The sequence below is a fragment of the Carcharhinus amblyrhynchos genome, chromosome 32 (genome assembly GCF_965287045.1).
Source record: "Carcharhinus amblyrhynchos chromosome 32, sCarAmb.v2.hapA, whole genome shotgun sequence".
In the NCBI taxonomy this organism is placed as follows: Eukaryota; Metazoa; Chordata; class Chondrichthyes; order Carcharhiniformes; family Carcharhinidae; genus Carcharhinus; species Carcharhinus amblyrhynchos.
The window spans coordinates 10,537,094-10,558,209 of record NC_137355.1 but is presented as its reverse complement, the minus strand read 5'-3'; the positions used below and the strand labels follow the sequence as shown (position 1 = coordinate 10,558,209).

The 21,116-nt window shown below is 45.6% G+C and overlaps 1 protein-coding gene across 2 annotated transcripts in view; it reads left to right on the top strand.

The window, feature by feature from the left end:
- The window catches only part of usp3 (ubiquitin specific peptidase 3), a 99,819-nt gene that overhangs the window by 56,827 nt on the left and 21,876 nt on the right, over positions 1-21,116 (top strand). For both annotated transcript variants that reach the window (XM_080216190.1, XM_080216189.1), the window contains exons 5-8: positions 6,419-6,500; positions 9,519-9,601; positions 17,736-17,849; positions 19,055-19,168. In XM_080216190.1, the coding sequence (XP_080072316.1) occupies positions 6,419-6,500; positions 9,519-9,601; positions 17,736-17,849; positions 19,055-19,168 (393 nt within the window). The remainder of the gene's footprint in view (positions 1-6,418; positions 6,501-9,518; positions 9,602-17,735; positions 17,850-19,054; positions 19,169-21,116) is intronic.

The window sequence follows — 21,116 nt, the reverse complement described above, 5'->3', positions numbered from 1 at the left end:
AGTGGTTAGCACTGCTGCCTCACAGCGCCAGGGACCTGGGTTCAATTCCCGGCCTTGGGTCACGGGAAGTCTGCACATCTTCCCCATGTCTGCATGGGTTTCCTTCAGGTGCTCCATTTTTTTTCTCCCACAGTCCGAAAGACATACTAGTTAGGTACGTTGGCCATGCTAAATTCTCCCTCAGTGTACCTGCACAGGCACCGGGTGTGTGGCGACTAGGGGATTTTCTCAGTAACTTCATTGCAGTGTTAATACTTGTGGTAATAATAAATAAACTTTAAAAAATACAACAGCAGACGGTTCAATCTCTAAAATGTCATTCATTGTAGAGATTAGTAATTGACCCATATCCACAGCCCACCCATCAAACCTGCTGTTGATTCAAACTTCAAATGCAGACGTCACTGTCACCCACAAAGCTGTTTTACTACTTCCTGCTTTCCCTTACCATTTGGCTGTAGAATATTATTCCTACTGCTCCTTCTTGCTTGCTCTCTCTCTCGCTCCCATTTTCCTCTTCTTTTTGTTCTCCAGTTGCCAGAACACACCAGGTGCTGTCGACCATTAAATAGTTGCCTCTTCACTACCCACAGTGGCGCAGGGGACCCATGTTCAATTCCCGGTGTGTGTGTGTATGTGTATGTGTGGACTCTGCATGTTCTCCCCATGTCTAGTGGGTTTCCTCCAGGTGCTCCGGTTTCCCCTCTCAGCCTGAAAGATGTGCCATGCTAAATTCTCCCTCTGTGTACCCGAACAGGCACCGGAGTGTGGCGACTAGGGGATTTTCATAGTAACAGTGTTAATGTAAGCCTACTTCTGTCACTGATAAATAATAATAAAATTATTCTCCCCAGCAATCTGCCCTTTGTCTCCCAATCATTATATGATTTGCCCACTCTTCACTGCCTAGAGTGGAGAAGGTACTCTGAAGAGCAACTGGCTAAGTTAGTTTGCTACAGATTTGACTTTACTGTACCCCATTCTCCTGCCAAGACACTTGTTATTGTAAAATAATTCTACTATTTAAGAATGACCTTGAGTTCTATTCACTCCTTTGCCCTCACCTCAAATACTGAGTATGAGAAGCTTGTGAATTTCTTTGCCACTGAGATGACCATCTATGCTACTGCTTCCTGCTTTACTTGACCTCCATACCGTCTCCCAACAAGTCCGGCACTGATTCTGCTCCACTTGCATTTTCTTCTGATGGCCCCATTCCCTGCTCCCTCAATCCTCTTCTATCTAAAACCCGATTACTTCATCACCACTTATGACATTGTCCAAGGGAAGGGAACCATTAATAATGTGTCTACCGTTAAAACTGCTGCTATCTTTCTCTACCTGAGAACTCACCACCGACCTATCTGTTGCTCCATCCCACTTAGGCCTTTGAATTGCCTGGTGAACCCATCTGTTTTATCTCTGTTTACACCTTCAAGCCTCCACACTGACTTCCAGTCATATCGTGGCAGCATTCCTTGGGCTGAAGTCATCAGTGACATGCTGTCTGTGACTGAATTATCCCTTTGTGTTTCTTGACCTTCCTTGTCATGACTAACACTTCCTCCAGCTTTCTGAGGCTGGCCTTGTGTTGCTTCCATTCCGACTCAGTGGATGCAGCAGTTAACCTTTAACCGCTCTCTGCAACATTTGCCTCAGGGCCTCTCTATGTTCTGTGCTTAGATCAACCCACCTTCTCACCTTTACGTTTCTTCTTCCAACTCCTGCTCACTGTGCTCAGTTCTGGTCGCCTCATTACAGAAAGGATGGGGAAGCCATAGAAAGGGTGCAGAGGAGATTTACAAGGATGTTGCCTGGATTGGGTGGCGTGCCTTATGAGGATAGGTTGAGGTCTTTTCTCCTTGGAGAGACGAAGGATGAGGGGTGACCTGATAGAGGTGTATAAGATGATGAGAGGTATTGATCGAGTGGATTCTCAGAGGCTTTTTCCCAGGGCTGAAATGGCTGCTACAAGAGGACACAGGCTTAGGGTGCTGGGGAGTAGGTACAAAGGAGGTATCAGGGGTAAGTTTTTCACTCAGAGGGTGGTGGGTGAGTGGAATCGGCTGCCGGCGGTGGTGGTGGAGGCGGATTCGATAGGGTCTTTTAAGAGACTTTTGGATAAGTGCATGGAACTTAGTAAGATAGAGGGTTATAAGTAAGTCTAGTAGGTAGGGACATGTTCGGCACAACTTGTGGGCTGAAGGGCCTGTTTGTGCTGTAGTTTTTCTGTGTTTCTATGCTCTGAGGTGGCAAAGTAGCCACCATATCCTGCTGACTACTAACCCACCATTTCTCTGGCACTCTGTTTTAATTTCACTTTCTCTACCTCCCAAGTTAGTATTGAAACTAATTGATAAAGTGTGTCTGATAACATTCGCAAGCCGTCTGATTGATATTTCCTTGTAAATGAAAATATCAATCAGACGGCTTGCGAATGTTTTTGTAAATGAAGTCACTTATATATGGGAGCCAATGTGCTCCTGATCAACACCAAGTATGGGTGACTTCGTGCTATTATCATAGAGTATCATAGAATCAGACAGTGCAGAAGGAGGCCATTCGGTCCATCAAGTCTGCACCAACCACAATCCCATCCAGGCCCTATCCCCATAACCCCATACATTTACCTTAGCGAGTCCCCCTCACACTAAGGGGCAATTTAGTATGGCCACCCCACCTAACCAACATGTCTTTTGGACTGTGGGAGAAAACTGGAGAACCTGGAGGAAACTCACGCAGACACGTGGAGAATGTGCAGACTCCACACAGACAATGACCCAAACCAGGAATCGAACCCAGGCCCCCGGCGCTGTGAGACAGCAATGCTAACCACTGTGCCATCCTGCCGCTGTACTGTTAATCCAGAAACTCAGCTGATGTTCTGGGAACTCGGGTTCGAATCCCGCCACGGCAGATGGTGGAATTTGAACTCAATAAAAAAAAATCTGGAATTAAGAATCTACTGATTGTCAGAAAAAACCCAGCTGGTTCACAAATGTCCCTTAGGGAAGGAACTCTACTGTCCTTAACAGGCCTGGCCTACATGTGACTCCAGAGCCACAACAATGTGATTGACCCTAACTGCCCATGGACAATAAATGCTGGCCAGCCAGTGAGACCCAAGTCCCATGAATGAATTAAAAAACAAATAATTGGTTGGTGATAATTAAACAGAAAACTTTGGTTAGAATGCCAAGAGAAGTCCATACTGTTCATGGCATTATTTTGTTTCTGCCTGATTTAACAGGTTTAATATCGCTTCTGAAAGAATCCTAGAATCCCTATAGTGTAGAAGGAGCCATTCAGCCCATCGAGTCTGCACCGACCACAGTCCCACCCAGGCCCTATCCCCGTAACCTTACATATTTACTCTGCTAATCCCCCTGACACTAGGGTCAATTTTAACATGGCCAATCAACCTAACCTGCACATCATAGTTGCAGCACTCCTGTATTCTACAAGTAAGTGCCAGCCTAGGTTACATGCTCAAAACCTTGAGTGGGGCTTGAACCAGTTGCAGCTTTTTTTAAACTCGGGTGAGAAGGCTGATTCTGGGAGGAAGTGAATTCCAGCCTCGTAATTGACTGTAAAATGGCTTAATCTATTTTAATAGAATCCGAGCATCAGTTAGTTTTTTTGTAATGTAGGAAGTGAAATTATTGATCTTAATTCGCTGTAAACAGCTCCATCAGAATATGAGACTGTATGTTATGGTTACCAGCTGGCTGAGGGGACCAGAATGGGTAATAATTGGGGGTTCAGGCAGCAGGGAGGGGGGTTTGCTTGCTACCTCGCTCACGTCCCCTACATTGAATCAAAAGTCAGATGGCTAGTTAGTGGCCATCAGGTGTGGAGGCTGGCCCAGACATCATATTTGTCCCTATCTTTGTGCCGTGATGTGCTGAAGCTTCCACGATGCCACAAAGGGCTCTGACTGGTGCCTGGAATGAGTTGGAACTCTCCACTCACCTGACGAAGGAAAACAGCGTTCCGAAAGCTTGTGGCATTTACTATCAAATAAACCTGATGGACTTTAACCTGGCGTTGTGAGACTTCTTACTGAGCCTGGAATGAGCCCAGTGAGTAAAATGTTTGTGACCAGAGTGAACTGATTTCACCAACCAGTGATTCACAAAAGGATCTTACTGTCCCCACTGTGCAATCTGGAAAGACCTGGCGTTCTGAGAGTGGAGCTAATTCATCTTTTGCCCATAGGTGATCTGTGCAGGGTGGTATCTTCCACCACAGACTGGTTGCTGCTTTTCCCCAGAAAAGGTGATTTCTAGTTCCTGTGCTAGATCTCAACTTCCAGGATATCCATGTCACTATGTCCCCTTCTTTTTTTTTGTTATGATGTGGAGATGCCGGCATTGGACTGCGGTGGACACAGTCAGAAGCCTCACGGCACCAGGTTAAAGTCCAACAGGTTTAATTGGAATCACGAGCTTTCGGAGCGCTGCTCCTTCATCAGTTGAGTGACCTGAAGAAGGTGCAGCGCTCCGAAAGCTCATGATTTCTAATAAGCCTGTTGGACTTTAATCTGGTGTTGTGAGACTTCTTAGTCTTTTATTATGGCAGCCTAAAAAAAGGCAAAGTCTAACTCTGCAGCAATGTACAGCCGCCGATTCTCCTCAGAGTCTCTTTATCCACCCTCGTACCTGGCGTAACTCACTCACAATGGGTTTTTTTTTTGTGCATTGAACAAAAAAAGGCGTGGGCGATGAAAAATCGTAGTTGATTGATCGTTAAGCAGGCCGATTACCCGTTAAAACACCCGCTCACCACTTGTAATGTCAGAGTGGCATGATGGCGTTGGTTGGAGGTGTTGGCCAGCCTGATTTGCAGCTGCAAAATCTGGCTTACAGAGTGTAGAATTTTCCTCATGCTTAACCTGATTGTGTAGCTTCTTAGAATGTTTCACTGCATTGCAAGGCCAGATATGAATGCAGGTTAATGCCATGCCGGTCATATCACTTTAGCTTAACGTTTCTCCTTAAATCACTGTTCATGTTATTTTGTTTGTTTAAGGGCAAGGGGCCAGTGTTTATTCCCCCTTTGTAGGGAAATTGAAATGATGGCGGTTACAATCCAGAAATAATGTGACACGAACTAAATAGGGCGGCACAGTGGGTTAGCTCTGCTGCCTCTCAGTGCCAGCAACTGGGTTCGATTCCTGGCTTGGGTCACTGTCTGTGCACATTCTCCCCATGTCTGCGTGGGTTTCCTCCGGTTTCCTCCCACAGTCCCAAAGACGTGCTGGTTAGGCGCGTTGGCCTTGCTAAATTCTCCCTCGGTGTACCTGAACAGTGTACCCGGAGTGTGGCAACTAGGGGATTTTCACAGTAACTTGATTGCAGTGTCAATAATGAGCCTACTTGTGACACTAATAAATAAATAATACGTAAAATAAATAGTGGACGAGAAGTGCACTACATTCTCTGCACAAGAGAACTGTGGATGAATTGAGTACAAGGACAAAGGATGGTTAGAGGCTAGGGAGAATTCGACAAGCTGAGACGCAGACATATTTTACCCCCTCCCCCACCTCCGCCTAATATCTGTCATTACGCAAACTGTCTATAAATTGCTGTAACTGCAACTTGCTGTCAATAGTGCTACTGCAGCATATCCATTGGGGATTGGCTCGGATGTGTCTGTAATTAAAGTGATCAGTTATTATAAATATGGAAAGAAGTGAAACGCTGTGGTTCTGGAAACCTGGAAAGGAAACACAAAAATGCTGGAGATATTCAGCCAGTCAGGCAGTCCGTGTGGAGAAAGGAACAGCCGTGATGTTTCAGGTCGATGATCGTTCTTGAGTTTAGTCCTCCGTTGCTAACTCAGTTTGTGATCCAAGTGATACGTTTTCCTGCTTTGTCATAGAAATCATAGAATCCCTACAGTGCAGAAGGAGACCCTTCGGCCCATCGAACTGCACCAACCGCAATCCCACCCAGGCCCTATCGCTTCAACCCCACGTATTTACCCTGCTTGACACTAAGGGGCCAATTTAGTATGGCCAGTCAATCTAACCTGCACATCTTTGGACTGTGGGAGGAAGCCAGAGCATCTGGAGGAAACGGGGGAGAATGTGTTGACTCCCCACAGGCAGTGACTCTGGGGTCATGAATCCAAATCTGGGTCCCTGGCACTGTGAGGCAGCAGTGCTAACCACTGTGCCACCATGCCGCCCGTCGACACAGAGTCAGCGACAATCTCTGATTCACGTCCAATTCCTTCCAATGTCTCTGTGAGATTTTATCTGATTGTGCAGCACGACTCAACAAATATTTGGGATAATTGGCTATTTGAACCCAGCATTGAATAGGAAATAGCAGCTAATAAAAGGCTGAGATGACTGCACTGCATTGTATGGAAGTGATGCACTCTCTAATGTGTCCTTTTCATCACACAGTTCAGCATTTTCAGCAGACAGACACCGCAAAAGAAAATTGATGGAAAGTTCGTCTGTGAACAACAAGTATGTGAAGGTCAATGTAAGTATAGGACATTTCAAGTGATGGGAACCTTGTTAAATGGAATATTAATTAATCACTCTTGCACCATTCCTTGTCTGTCATTGATTTGATTTATTATTGTCGTATGTACAGGAATACAGTGAAAAGTCTTGTTTCTTGCACACTATACAGACAAAACAATACCGTTCATAGAGTACGTAGGGGAGAAGGAAAGGAGAAAACGCAGAATATATAGTGTTGCAGTTACAGATAGGATGAGGAGAAAGATCAGTCTGATATAGGTATCTTTGTTATTTAGGTGCCCTTGAATAGATTTAATTTATTATCATATTTATTAGCATGCAGTGAAAAGTATTGTTTCTTACATGCTATACAGTCAAAGCATACCGTTCATAGAGTACATAAACGCAAAGGAAAGGGTGCAGAGCGTAGTGTTGCCGTTACAGATAGGGTGAGGAGAAAGATCAGCTTGATGTGTCATAGGACCATTCAGAAGTCTGACGGCAGTGGGGAAGAAGCTGTTCTTGAGCCGGTTGGTGCGTGTTTGATACAAAGACCTTTGTGTCTTTATCCCGACGGAAGAAGGTGTACCTTGCATGATGAGTGTGATTGACTAATCAAAGTGCCTTGCTTACCAAAAAGGGTGCGATTGGGAAGCGACCATACAAATTGGGTTGGTGTGTTTTTTTCAGATTAATCGTAGAATCGCTACAGTGCAGAAGGAGGCCATTTGGCCCATCAAGACTGCATCAACAGTAATCCCACCAATGCCGTTTCCTGTAACTCCGCATATTTACACTGCCAATCCCACCAACACTAGGGTCAATTTACCATGACCAATCAACTTAACCCGCACATCTTTGGACTGTGGGGAGAAACTGGAGCACCCGGAGGAAACCCACACAGACATGGGGAAAATGTGCAAACTCCACACAGGCAGAGACCCGAGGTCAGAATTGAACATGGGTTCCTGGTGCTGTGAGGCATCAGTGCTAACCACTGCGCCACCGTGCCTTTGCCTTCAGACTTTTGAATGGTCCTGTCACATATTAATGTTCAGAAACATTGTCCCGTTTCGGGGTGAGACCTTTGGGGATGTGATCTGTCTTCAAACTCTTCGTCCAGGTTGTTTATAAATTGCAAGGAAGGTTGCCTCAATGTCAGCGGATCTAGGCTGCTCAAATTCTGCCATCCCGTGTCTACGTGTACAAAAACACGCCCTTGTACAAAAAAGGCCAACGTCTGGGGCCTGGTGTCGCCTGTATGAGAAGTTAATTGGAGATACATGTGTGCCAAATATTGATTCAGAACCCAGGCAACACTGCACTGCATCATTTAAAAGCAAGTCTTCACCACAGCCCTGGGTAATCCCCCGCCTTTTAGTAAATGATACTATTCTGGCTTTCACTTCTTGTTTAGCGTAAATAACATCCATGTGGTCGCGCATGAAGGATACAGTTTGGTAGAGGGTTTGTTAACTTATTTTTATTTTATTTATTCATCACAAGTAGGCTTACACCAACACTACAATGAAAATACTGTGAAAATCCCCTAGTTGCCACACTCCCACGCCTGTTTGGGTACACTGAGGGAGAATTTAGCCTGGCGGCCAGTGCAGCGAACCAGCACGTCTTTCGCACTGTGGGAGGAACCTGGAGCGCCCAAGCCGGGAATCAAACCTGGGTCCCTGGCACTGCGAGGCAGCAGTGCTAAACACTGTGCCACTGTGGTGGTTGACAGTGTTTCTTTTTCTACCACTGGCTGGAACAGTGGGGAGGATGGAGCGGGGCTGGAGGGGGGAGGGTGGTGAACGAAGATGGCATCTTTCCTTCTACATGCTCCTGCATCCATTAATTTTTATGATCCCTTACCTTGGGGTGTTTCGCTTTGTTTTTTTTTGTTGTTGACTGGATGTAAAAATAACATCCTCAGCGAAAGAGGCTTCTGTTGAGTTATTGCAGATTTATCAAAGACCAGCCTTTTTCATAGCACTCCGTGTAGTTGCTTGTATTTCTGTTACTGTGTCTATGACAGTGACCTGAAAACGGTCCTGTGAAGCCTTTCTACATTTGATTTATTTTCGTTAGCGTCTCTTGTCGTTAATGTTCTTTGACATTTCTATATCTTTTAACTCTAAACTAATTGGTAATTGTATGTTTTAAGTTGATAGAATCCTACAGTGCAGAAGAAGGCCATTTGGCCCATCAAGTCTGCATCAACCACACTCCCAGTCAGGCACTATCCCTATAACCCCACCTATTTACCCTAGCTTGTCCCCCCTGACACCAAGGGGCAATTTAGCATGGCCATTCCACCTCACCTACACATCTTTGGACTGTGGGAGGAAACTTAAGCTTACATTAACACCGCAATGAAGTCACTGTGAAAGTCGCCTCACTCTGGCACCTGTTTGGGTACACTGAGGGAGAATTTAACACGGCCAATGCACCAAACCAGCATGTCTTTCGGACTGCGGGAGGAAACCCACACAGACAATGGGGAGAGCACGCAGACTCCACACGCGCATGTGTGCGCACACACACACACACACACACACACACACACACACACACACACACACACACACACACACACACACTAACCCAAGCTGGGAATCGAACCCGTGTCTTCGATGACTTTCTTTGATATTTCCATGTCTTTTAATTCTAAACGGAGAGTGTGTTTTAAATTCTGAGATTAAAGCCACAACTAGTCTTCTGCTTAGGTATTTAAATAACAGTAAATTTCACGCGCAGTTTATGCAGTTCAGAATAGATGACTCCCCATTCCGGTTGTGTATTTAATTGTTTAGTTTTTAATCTGTATTTACACAGAGAAATTTGAAAGGACCGACCTAACGCAGCTCCTTTTAAAGAAAAGCCTTGCAGTGCAATGTAGATGATTCTATATTGCAGTAACTCGGTTTAGCCAGTTTAACACTTTGGTTGTTCACATGAGTTCCAGCTGGCTGTGCCTCACATTGAACTTGGGGCCCGTTTACTAATCGCCAACTCATTACTTTTAATTGTCTGACAGGGCGGAACCACTGCCATCTGCGCCACAGGACTTCGGAATCTTGGGAACACCTGTTTTATGAATGCCATCCTCCAGTCCCTCAGGTAACTTACTCAACCCTGAGGTCCCACTTTCTCAGTATTACAATCCACGTTAATGAATGAAAAGAAACAAAGTAATGGAACTGAGGTTTGCAGATAGCCCAAAGGTAGGTGGGAAGGTAAGCTGTGGGGAGGACACTGTGGCTGCAAAGGGGTACAGACAGATAACAAAGATGACACCGATTACAATGTAGGAAAGAGTAGAATGTTTTTAAAAGGTGAGAAATTTGCACGTGAAGAGAGAAAATGCTGGAAAATCTCAGCAGGTCTGGCTGCATCTGTGAGGAGAGAAAAGTGCCGACATTTCGAGTCCAGATGACCCTTTGTTAAAGTGCTTGAACACAAAGTTTTGACAAAGTGTCATCTGGACTCGAAATGTCAGCCCTATCCTCTCCTTACCTGTTAGACCTGCTGAGATTTTCCTGCGTTTTCTTGTTTGTTTTCGGATTCCAGCATCAGCTGTAATTTGCTTTTATCCAGGAATTTGTATGTGTTGGATGTTCAGAGAGAATTGCGTGTACTCGTACAAGGAATGCAGAAAGTTAACGTGTGGGTACTGTAAACAGTTAGGAAAGAAAATGGCATGTTGGCCTTTATTGCAAGGCAATTGGAGCGCAGGAATAAAAAAGTATTGCTGGAGTTGTCCAGGGTTTTGGTGAGATCGCATTTGGAATACTGTGTGCGGTTTTGGTCTCCGCACTTAAGGAAATATATACTTGTGTTGGAGACGGTACAGCAAAGGTTCACTAGATTGAACCCTGGGATGAGAGGGCTGTCTTACGATGAGGAACTAAGCATATCGGCTCTATGTTCCCTGAACTTCAGAAGAATGAGAGGAAATCTCATTGAAACGCACAAGAGTGGCACACAGTGGCACAGTGGTTAGCACAGCTCCAGGGACCTGGGTCAGCTTGGATCATTGTCTGTGTGGCGTTTGCACATTCTCCCCGTGTCTGCATGGGTTTCCTCCGGGTGCTTCGGTTTCCTCCCACACTCCAAAGATGTGCAGGATAGGTTGATTGGCCATGCTAACAAATTGTCCCTAAATTATTCTCCCCTTAATCTGGTTTCCAATGGGGGTACCATAAGCATAGACATGGGTCAAGGGTGGAGGAGGAAAAACACATTGTTAAGATGGCGGTGCGGGCTCGTTGGGCCGAAGGGCCTGTTTCCCGTGCTGTTTTGTTCTTTGTAAATTGCCCCTTAGTGTCCTGGGATGCATTGGTTAGAGGGATTAGTGGGGTAAATGTGCTAACCACTGTGCCACCTTGTTGCCCCCTTGTGTGTTTCAATGAGATTTGCTCTCATTCTTCTAAAGTTCAGAGAAAATAGGCCCGATTTGCTTAGTCCCTCGTCATAAGACAGCCCTCTCATCCCAGGGGTCAGTCAAGTGAACCTTATTGTCGGCGCAGACTCTGCACTGTAGGGATTCTATGAGTGCATTCTGTGAAGATTGTAAAGGAGCTTGATAGGCTAGATGCTGAGAGATTGTCTCCACTGGTCAGGGAGTCTAAAACACAGGGGCAAAGTCTCAGGATAAGGGGCCAATTGTTTAGGATTGAGATGAGGAGAAGTTTCTTCACTGCAAGGGTTGTGAATCTTTGGAATTCTCTGCCCCAGACGAGTGTGGATGCTCCATTATTAAATACATTTTAGGCTGAGGTAGAACATAGAACAATGTTTGGGGGTGGATTAGCCATGGTAATGCGTGGGCTTACAAAGTTAGGGCGGTGTTCTTCAGAAAGCCACTGCAGACCAGGATGGGCTGAATGGCCTCTTTCTGAAGTGCAGGAATTCTATATTCTAAATTACTTTCAAGCAATCGAGAAATGGGCAGGAAAATGGAGTTGAAGCCCAAGATCAGGCATGATACTGAACCTTCAACCAGGCTCATTTTGTCCACACCTCCTATATGCACAAAGACACACACACACACACACACACACACACACACACACACACACACAAAGACACACACATGCACACAGACTCTGCTGTCCCCGATGTCCAAGGATGTTTAGTGGGCTGGGTAGAAAGGCTGATGGGCTGGATTCTGGCCCACAGGCTGCTGTTTTGACAAGCCTTATCTAAATGGTGTGTGGAACTGAAATATTAAGGCCAGATTAAGCAGGTTTTGCATGCACACAGAATCTATTGGAATTTGTATAGCCTGACGATGCTACAGTTTTACAACCCATTTTTCTGCAGCCTGTCTTTGAAACCTTTTTTTTGCAACAGGAATACTCCAGCAAATTGCAACAGTCTCTCAGTAATTGGACGGTTGCTCTATGATTTAACACATTATAAAGTGTGTACTGTGCCATCCAGCAGTTAGAATACAGATTGAAGTACTTTCTATTCCTCAATAGTTTGAAGTTTTTAAGTTTATTTTTTATTGTCGCAAGTAGGCTTACATTAACACTGCAATGAAGTTACTTTGAAAATCCCCTAGTCACCACACCCTGGCTCCTGTTCAGGTACATTGAGGGAGAATTTAGCCAATCCACCTAACCCGCACATCTTTCAGACTGTGGGAGGAAACCGGAGCACCCAGAGGAAACTCACGCAGACACGGGGAGAACGTGCGGACTCCATACAGACAGTGACCCAAGCCGGGAATGGAACCCAGGTCCCTGGCGCTGTAGACAGCAGTGCTAACCACTGTGCCATCCAACATGAAGTATAAGTGTGCATTAAGCAGCAAAATATTTTAATTTTTCTGTATTATCCAGGGAGCTTAGTACGCTGAGTGCTAGTAGGCAAATCCAATTGTACAGTATTAATACTGAGTAAACAGCACTCTGTTCCAGCCTAGGCAGAGAGCTTTTGCATAGGCAGGCAATGGTTTGTGAATTATATGTAAAAGATGAGGGAAATATAGCTTTGAGGGAGAGAGGGAGGTCAGAGATGATTCATATTAATGGCTACAGTAGTGTGCCAGTAGCACTGCACGATGCAAAGGCCAGGATTAATAACCTGCTGATGAGGAATTTAATTTGGTTAATTAAATAAGCCTGAACTAAAAAAGCTAGTATCAATAATGGTGACATTGAAACCCCCAGATTGACTCAAAAACCTAACAAATTCTATAATATCCTTTTCACGAAGGAAATCTTTGACCTTGTCTGGCCTACGTGTGACTCCAGAACCCACAGCAATCTGCTTGATTCTTAACTGCCCTGTGAAATGGCCCAGCGACCCACTCACTGTACCAGTTAACTACAACAGAACAGAATAAGGATAATAGCAGACAGAGTGGTACAGTGGTTAGCACTACTGTCTCACAGTGAGAGGGACCTGGGTTTGATTCCAGCTTTGGGTGACTGCCTGTGCGGAGGTTTGTACGTTCTCCCCGTGTCTGCATGGGTTTCCTCCTGGTGCTCTAGTTTTCTCCCACAGTCCAAAGATGTGCAGGTTACGTGGTTTGGCCATGCTAAATTGCCCCTTAGTGCCCCAACATGTGTAGGTTGGGGGGATTCGCAGGGTAGATATATGGAGCAAGGGAGTGGCCTGGGTAGGATGTACTGTCTGAGAATAGATGCAGACTCTTTGGGCCAGGTGATCTCCTTCTGCCCTGAAGGGATTCTATGACAAATTCCACCTAGAAGGACAAGGGTAGCAGGCACTTCGAATTACTGACTTCTTTAGTTTTCCTTCCAAGGGCGGCACGGTGGCACAGTGGTTAGCACTGCTGCTCACAGCACCGGGGACCCAGGTTCAATTCCAGTCTCAGGTCACTGTCTGTGTGGAGTCTGCACTTTCTCCCCCTGCCTGTGTGGGTTTGCTCCGGTTTGCTCCCACAATCCAAAGATGTGCACGTTAGGTGGATTGGCCATGCTAAATTGCCCCTTAGTGTCCCAAGATATATGTAGGTTAGGGGGATTAGCTGGCTAAATACTTGGGGTTATGGAGAAGGTTTGGGTGGGATTGCCCCTTAGCGTCAGGGGGATTGCATGCAGTTACAAGGATGGGACCTAGATGGGATTGTGATTGGTGCAGATTCAATGGACCGAATGGCCTCCTATTGCACTGTAGGGATTCTATGAAATTGTGGCTAGTTAGTCTAATATTAATTACTGAAAATGTGTCTCTATTCAGAGAAAGTTTTGAAGTTACTGTTGTGTTTGAATGAAGTGTGCTCCTTAATGAGTCATTCCTTTCTCTTATAATTAGTATAACTATCTTTGCAGCATAGATTCAAAAGATGTCACCTTTACTGAATAATGACAGAGCTCACAGGCTTGTATTTAATCTTCAGGATTTGATGATTGTTTGAATACAAAGCTTTCGGTGCTGCCTTAGAATCATAGAATCCATTCGGCTCATCGAGTCTGCGCTGACTATCCTCCGACAGAGGATCCCACCCTGCACTTACCCCGCTAATCCCCCTAACCTACACTTCTCAGGACGCTTAAGGGGCAATTTAGCAAGGCCAATCCCCCTAGCCCATACATCTTGTGGGAGGAAACCGGAGCACCCGGAGGAAACCTGCGCAGACACAGGGAGAACATGTAGACTCCACACTGACAGTGACTCAAGCCGGGAATCAAACCCCGGTCCCTGGCGCAGTGAGGCAGCAGCGCGAACTGCTGTGCCACCTTGCTGCCCCTGTGGAAGTACTTTTAATAAAGCACTTTTTCTCTCTAAATGTTTTGTTTAACTGCCAAGGTACAACACTGTTTGGTATAATAGTTAATGATTAAGGAAACGTTCTGAATTCAGGGTGGAAATAAATTTCACTGCTTAAAAAAAAACGCTTCGGATTGTACACAGTGTGATCCAGTGCAAAGAACGTACTGTAGTCATTGTGTATGATGCAGATGTTAATGGAATTCCATCCGGATTTCTCACTTCGGCAGGCCCTGATTTTCATAGAATCACAGAAGGAAGGAAGTCTGCAACGACCACAATCCCACCTAGGCCCCACCCCGTCACCCCACACATTTACCCCACTCGTCCCTCTCATCTACACATTCCAGGACTCTTAAGGGGCAATTTAGCATGGCCAATCCACCTAACCCGCACGTCTTCAGACTGTGGGAGGAAACCCATGCAGACAAGGGGGGAGCGTGCAAACTCCGCACAGGCAGCGCTCCACTTCATACCACTAGCTCCCAAAATAGTAGAAGGCTCGCATTCCCTGAGAAGACCAGGGAATCGACTCAGCAGCAGCCAAGAGGAGTTAGATTCTCTTCTCCATGTGAGGTGGGAGGGTGTCTCTGCCCAGCCAGTCCCTAAATAATCCCTCCAATTGAGGATTGGGCAGAATCAGATTAAGAAACTGATTATGATCTATCCTGTCATCGTAGACTCATCATAGAACTCGTACTTTACAGAAGGAGGCCATCCAGTCCATTGAATCTGCACCAACCACAGTCCCACCCAGGCCCTATTCCTGTAACCCCACATATTTACCCTGCTATTTCTCCCTGACACTAGGGTCAATTTAGCATGGCTAATCCACCTGACCTGCACATCTTTGGGCCATGGGAGGAAACCGAGCACCCAGAGGAAACCCATGCAGACACAGGGAGAATGTGCGGACTCCTCGCAGGCAGTGACCTGAAGCCGGAATTGAATCCGTGTCCCTGGCGCTGTTGCGCCACCGTGCCTGATACGTTGCCCTGCATTCCTGGAGGCTTAATCCAGTTCCATGTGAGAGTTGGACATTCTTGAATTGTAAACCTAGACAGTGTCTGATCAGTAAATTGCCTATTTCCACCATTGCCCAATATCTGTGTAAGTGCATCTCAAGCAGGTTCAGAGAATAGTTTGGGAGAGGGAACACTGCCGTTCCTGTTTCTAATGTCCCTCAGAGCAAGAGGATTTGAGTATAGGAATAGGGATGTTTTACTGCAATTGTATAGGTGAAGCCACACCTGGTGTGCAGTTTTGCCATCCTTATCTGGGAAAGGATGTCCTTGCTATAGAGAGAGTACAACAAAGATTTACCAGGCTGATTCCTGGGATAGCAGGTCTGTAATATGAGGAAGGTCTGAGTTGATTAGGATTTTATTTTATTGGGTGTCGCTCGCTGGCCAGCATTTATTGCCCATCCTTAGTTGCCCTTGGAGGGCAGTTGAGAGTCAACCACGTTGCTGCGGGTCTGGAGTCACATGTAGGCCAGACCAGGTAAGGACGGCAGATTTCCTTCCCTAACCGACATGAGTGAACCAGATGGGTTTTTCCAACAGTGGTTTCATGGTCATCAGCAGATTCTTAATTTGATGCATTTTTTAAAATATTCATTGCAGTTTAGAAGAGAGAGAGGGGATCTTGTAGAAACTTAAAAAATTCTAACAGGGTAGATTCAGAAAGAATGTATCCAGTGGTGGGGGAGTCCAGAACTAGGGGGTCATAGTTTGAGGATAAGGGGTAAACCTTTTAGGACTGAGGTGAGGAGAAATTTCTTCACCCAGAGGGTGGTGAATGTGTGGGATTCACTCCCACAGAAAGTAGTTGAGGCCAAAATGTTGTGTGATTTCAAGAAGAAATTAGATGTAGCTCTTGTAGGGTTAAAGGAACCAAGGGATATGGGGGAAAGGGGGGAATCGGGATATTGAATTTGATGATCAGCCATGATCAAAATGAACGGCAGAGCAGGCTCGAAGGGCTGAATAGCCTACTCCTGCTTCTAGTTTCCATGTAACCAGGGTGCTGAGAAATTTACTGTTTCCTTTTCATTTTTTCATGACGTGTGGGCGTCACTGGCAAGGCCTGCTTTTGTTGCCCATCCCTAATTGCCCTTGTGAACGTGGCGGCGAATCGCCTTCTCGAACTGCCTCTGTCCATTTGGGGCAGGTACACTCAAAGCAGCATTGGAAGTTCCCGGACTTTGATACAGCGACAGAGAAATAACATTGATGTAATTCCGAGTCAGGAATGTGCATGGCTTACAGGGGAACTTGCAAGTGGTTGAGAACTCCACCCGCTGACTGAGATTAGCTCTTTCAGTGCTGACCAGAGATTGAACCTGGGTACTTTCTATATTTACTTTAGCTGCTCACTAACTAAACCATCAGAGCTTTCGAGAGCCTGTGAGTGATTTGTTTTTCAATTTTTTTTTCAGAATGAGTAATTTGATGGAGGCCCAAACTTCTAGAATCAGTGTAGAAGGAGGCCTTTCGGCCCATCGAGTCTGCACCGACTACAATCCCACCTAAGCCCTATCCCCATAACCCCATGCATTTACCCTAACTGGTCCCCCTGACACTAAGGGGCAATTTAACACGGCCAATCCATCTAACCTGCAGATCTTTGGACTGTGGGAGGAAACCGGAGCACCCGGAGGAAACCCACGCTGACACAGGGAGAACGTACAGTGACCCAAGGGCAGAATTGAACCCGGGTCCCTGGCGACGTGAGGCAGCGTTTCTAGCCACCATGCTGCCCCCTGCTAGTCTGAAATCATGTATGTTAAATTTCCAGTAAAAACCTGCACCACATTTCAGTGCAGTTCTGGATAGCACAGCCTGGGGATCCTAAAAGGATTTGGCATAAATGAGATACTGAATTTGACTTCAGCTGGGTCTACTGCTGTGAATTGTTCAGTAGACGCTCAGCACTTTCTTTGCTGAGAGACCTGTTATTTCTTTAAAAAGCCATGCTTTTAGACTTGAGAGTTAAGGGCCTGGTTTTTTTCTGACGCGCTCCTAAAATAATTCGTGCCCGAGAGCAATATCAGGGCAATGATCTGATTGATGAAGTGTTCAGAACAAGAGAGCACAGTGTGAATAAGTTCCAGCAGAAGTATGTGCACAGCGTGAGATTATTGCCTTGCAGTCGCTTCAGGGCACTGTTGATCGCTAGCTTTGTGCTATTAACTGCTGGGGCTTTCGTGCTGGCAGGAGAAGGTGCCTCATCACATTTACTTGTGCAGAATTCCCCAAAGAGATCTTCAAGCTGTAATCTCACTTCTGGGTTTGTGTGCCTGTTGGAAACTATTTGTACTGTGTTTGCTTATTCGGGGCACTCCCATCAATCAGACTGCTGCCTCGTGATTGCTCCCGGCATTGTGTTATTTAACATCCGCAGTTTGGAAAAATCGCGCTAATGGTACTTTTAAAAATGTGTACTGAAAGTGATGGTGATGGGCTTTGCGACCAATGGCTGTTCTTTTTTTCCCCTTCCCTTGCAGCAACATCCAGCAATTCTGCTGTTACTTCAAGGAGCTACCAGCAGTGGAGTTGCGCAGTGGTAAAACCGCAGGCAGAAGGACCTATCATACCAGGAGCCAAGGAGATAACAGTGTGTACGTTGCTACATCCCTCTGTTTGTTGTAATGATCTGTAATGTTGAATGGAGTGGCTATAAGCCGAGAGTGAATCAAAAAATATTGTAAAATTGAGACAATAAAAAAGCTCGGTCTTTTATTTAACCTGAGCTGCAGGGCAGATATGCTCACTATATTCCCCAGTCACTGCAGTATTGGCAAAAATATTCCACTGTCCGTAACTTTGAGTTGAGCCAAATGGATTGGATGTGTCCTTTAGAATGGTTAATTCCTTAATGTGGAGATGCCGGCGTTGGACTGGGGTGGGCACAGTAAGAAGTCTCAGGTTAAAGTCCAACAGGTTTATTTGGAATTGTGAGCTTTCGGAGCGCTGCTCCTTCATCAGGTGAATGGTTAGTTCGTTGGACTGTGGGGTGAGGATTGGGAATGACAAGGGGTTATGTTCAAATACATTTTTTAAGGTTAGGATCTGGAATGTTACTGTGGCAGAGACACATTCAATCCAGGATCTCAATAGGGAATCGGACTGTTGGCTGGGATTCTCCGGCCACTCTGCAGTGAGTGAAGTTTCGGCTGAGCGCCAGATTCTCTGTTCCCGCTGGCAGCGGTGGTGGGATGGACGAGATCGGAGAATCCTGGCCGTTATCTCAACAGGAAAAATTTGCATGGTTAACGGGAAAAAAAAATCAGAGGTGTGGCACTAGGTGAATTGTCTCTTCAGAGGGCCAGCACAGAGAAAGGGACCAAATGGCCACCTTTGATGCTGCTGTTATTCTATCATATTACTTCATGCTAAAGAGAAATGGAAATTTCAAAAGGGTTGAAGGTTGTTTAGCATTCATTGGCTAACGGCTGTGGGAAATTATAAATCAGTTATAAATCAACTGCTACTGCTATAGTGCGCTATGCCCGTAGCACATCATGAGTTATATACAAGACCCTGAAGAGCCCAGGATATTATAACAGCAATGTTTTTGTGACCGTAACGTTTTTCCAATGTCAGAAACAGTGGGAGGACAGAATCTTTATCAAATTTTAAATAGGAAGAGGGTAACGCAATAAATGCAGAGGGATGAAACTCAGCGGATAATGCTTAGAAAACTGGGTCAGATGTGCTGTGTGGTTCTCTCCTCCTGTAAGGTATATAAGTGGGGCCAGGAGTCTTTGAGCAGTGCTATTAACGGTGCACCTTTCATTTCCTGTTTCTCTGTTAAAAATGACAGCTCCCTAGTAGAAGAGTTCCGGAAAACACTCTGTGCCTTATGGCAGGGAAGCCAAGCTGCATTCTGTCCTGAGTCTCTCTTCTACGTAATTTGGAAAATCATGCCAAATTTCAGGTAAGCAGCAAGAGGGAGAACTGTTGTGTGAAAAAGTGCACCCAAGAATATGGAGCTGACCTGCTGCATCTGCTGATCTGTACTGGGGAGGCAATGGGCTAGAGGTATTATCGCTACACTATATTAATCCAAATGTTCTGGGAACCCGGGTTCGAATCCTGCCGCAGGCAGATGGTGGAATTTGAATCCAATAAAAAAAAGGAATGAAGAATCTACTGATGACCCTGACACCATTGTTGATTGTCGGAAAAATCCATCTGGTTCATTGTTGTTCTTCAGGGAAGGAAATCTGCTGTCCTTACCCGGTCTGGCCTACATGTGACTCCAGAGCCGCTGCAGTGTGGTTGACTGGCAACTGAAATGGCCTAGCAAGCCACTCAGTTGTATCAATCGCTAAACCCACATCAGGTAGACTTCAGCGTTTCAAAAAGGCAGCTCACCACCACCTTCTCGAGAGCAGCTAGGGATGGGCAATAAATGCTGGCCTAGCCAGCGACGCCCACAACCCACGAATGAATAAAAAACAGACGAATTACAGGAGAGAAAGGTTTAATGGATCAGTTGGTCTGCCATCTGTTTTACAGAGTCATTTTGCTGTGGGAAATTCTTGTGCACTGACTTAGCTGAGAACGTGCATCATTTCCCTTGGAAACCTGTTCAATCAAGGAAAATGTGGCCCTGGCCCCTCGATTTATTTTGTAACTCTGTCAACGCAAAACATTTATAAACAGCACATTGATTCTTGGGATTTAGTGATTTGTAATCTACTTTATGTTTGCGTGTAATGGCCTTGCCTGGAACTGTAAATAGTTTGGTTAGGAGGCTGTCCATAATATGTTTCAAAGGGGCGGCACAGTGGTTAGCACTGCTGCCTCACAGCGCCAGGGACCCAGGTTCAATTCCCGGCTTGGATTACTGTCTGTTCAGAGTTTACACATTCTTCCCGTGTCTGCGTGGGTTTCCTCCGGGTGCTCCAGTTTCCTCCCACAGCGTGACAGATGTGCTGGTTAGGGTGCAGTGTACAAGCTAAATTCTCCCTCAGTGTACCCGGAGTGGGGCGACTAGGGGATTTTCACATTAACTTCATGGCGTTGTTAATATAAGCCTACTTGTGACACCAATAAATAAACTAATAATAAACTTTAACTTAGCGTATAGAATCTAAAGGAATTTTTTGGTGTACTAATATAGTATGGACACTCGGCAAGGAGTCTTCACATTGAATTCCCTCAACAAATTGAATGCATTTCCAGACAAGCAAATTGAAAGTCCTACCATTTGCTTTATCATGAAGCTTAAGTTTATTTATTATTGTCACAAGTAGGCTTACATTAACACCGCAATGAAGTTACTGTTTTGTTGCTACACTCTGGTACCTGTTCGGGTACACGGAGGGAGAATTTAGCATGGACAATGCCCCTAACCAGCAAGTCTTTTGGACTGTGGGAGGAAACCGGAGCATCCGGAGGAAACCCACGCAGACATGGGTAGAACGTGCAGACACCACACAGGCAGTGACCCGAGCAGGGAATCAAACCCAGGTCCCTGGCGCTGTGATTCAGCAGTGCTAACTGCTGTGCCACCGTGCTGCCCCTGAGCGTATAGGGCTGGAGTTTATAATGGAGATTCCTGATTTGAATTTCTGGATGCAGTGAGGGAGGGGGAGAGAATAATTCCCATTCGGAGCATAATATAGCGAGGTCGGTAAAACATATGTTACTTGCTTGTCATGTGTGACAGGGTACATTACAGTAGAAGTGGTCCATTCCCTTGGCATGGTTCAATTGCCCTTGTTCATTGCTGCATAGCTCACGTTGCACATTGAGTTGTGGTCCAGCATGTAGCTCAGTGACCGCTTTCCAAATGTTTGCCAGTACTTTTCAGGAAATCTTTTCCCTCGCCTCCTGCCCGCAACATGCTTCACATGAATGTATTTTTTATTATTCTT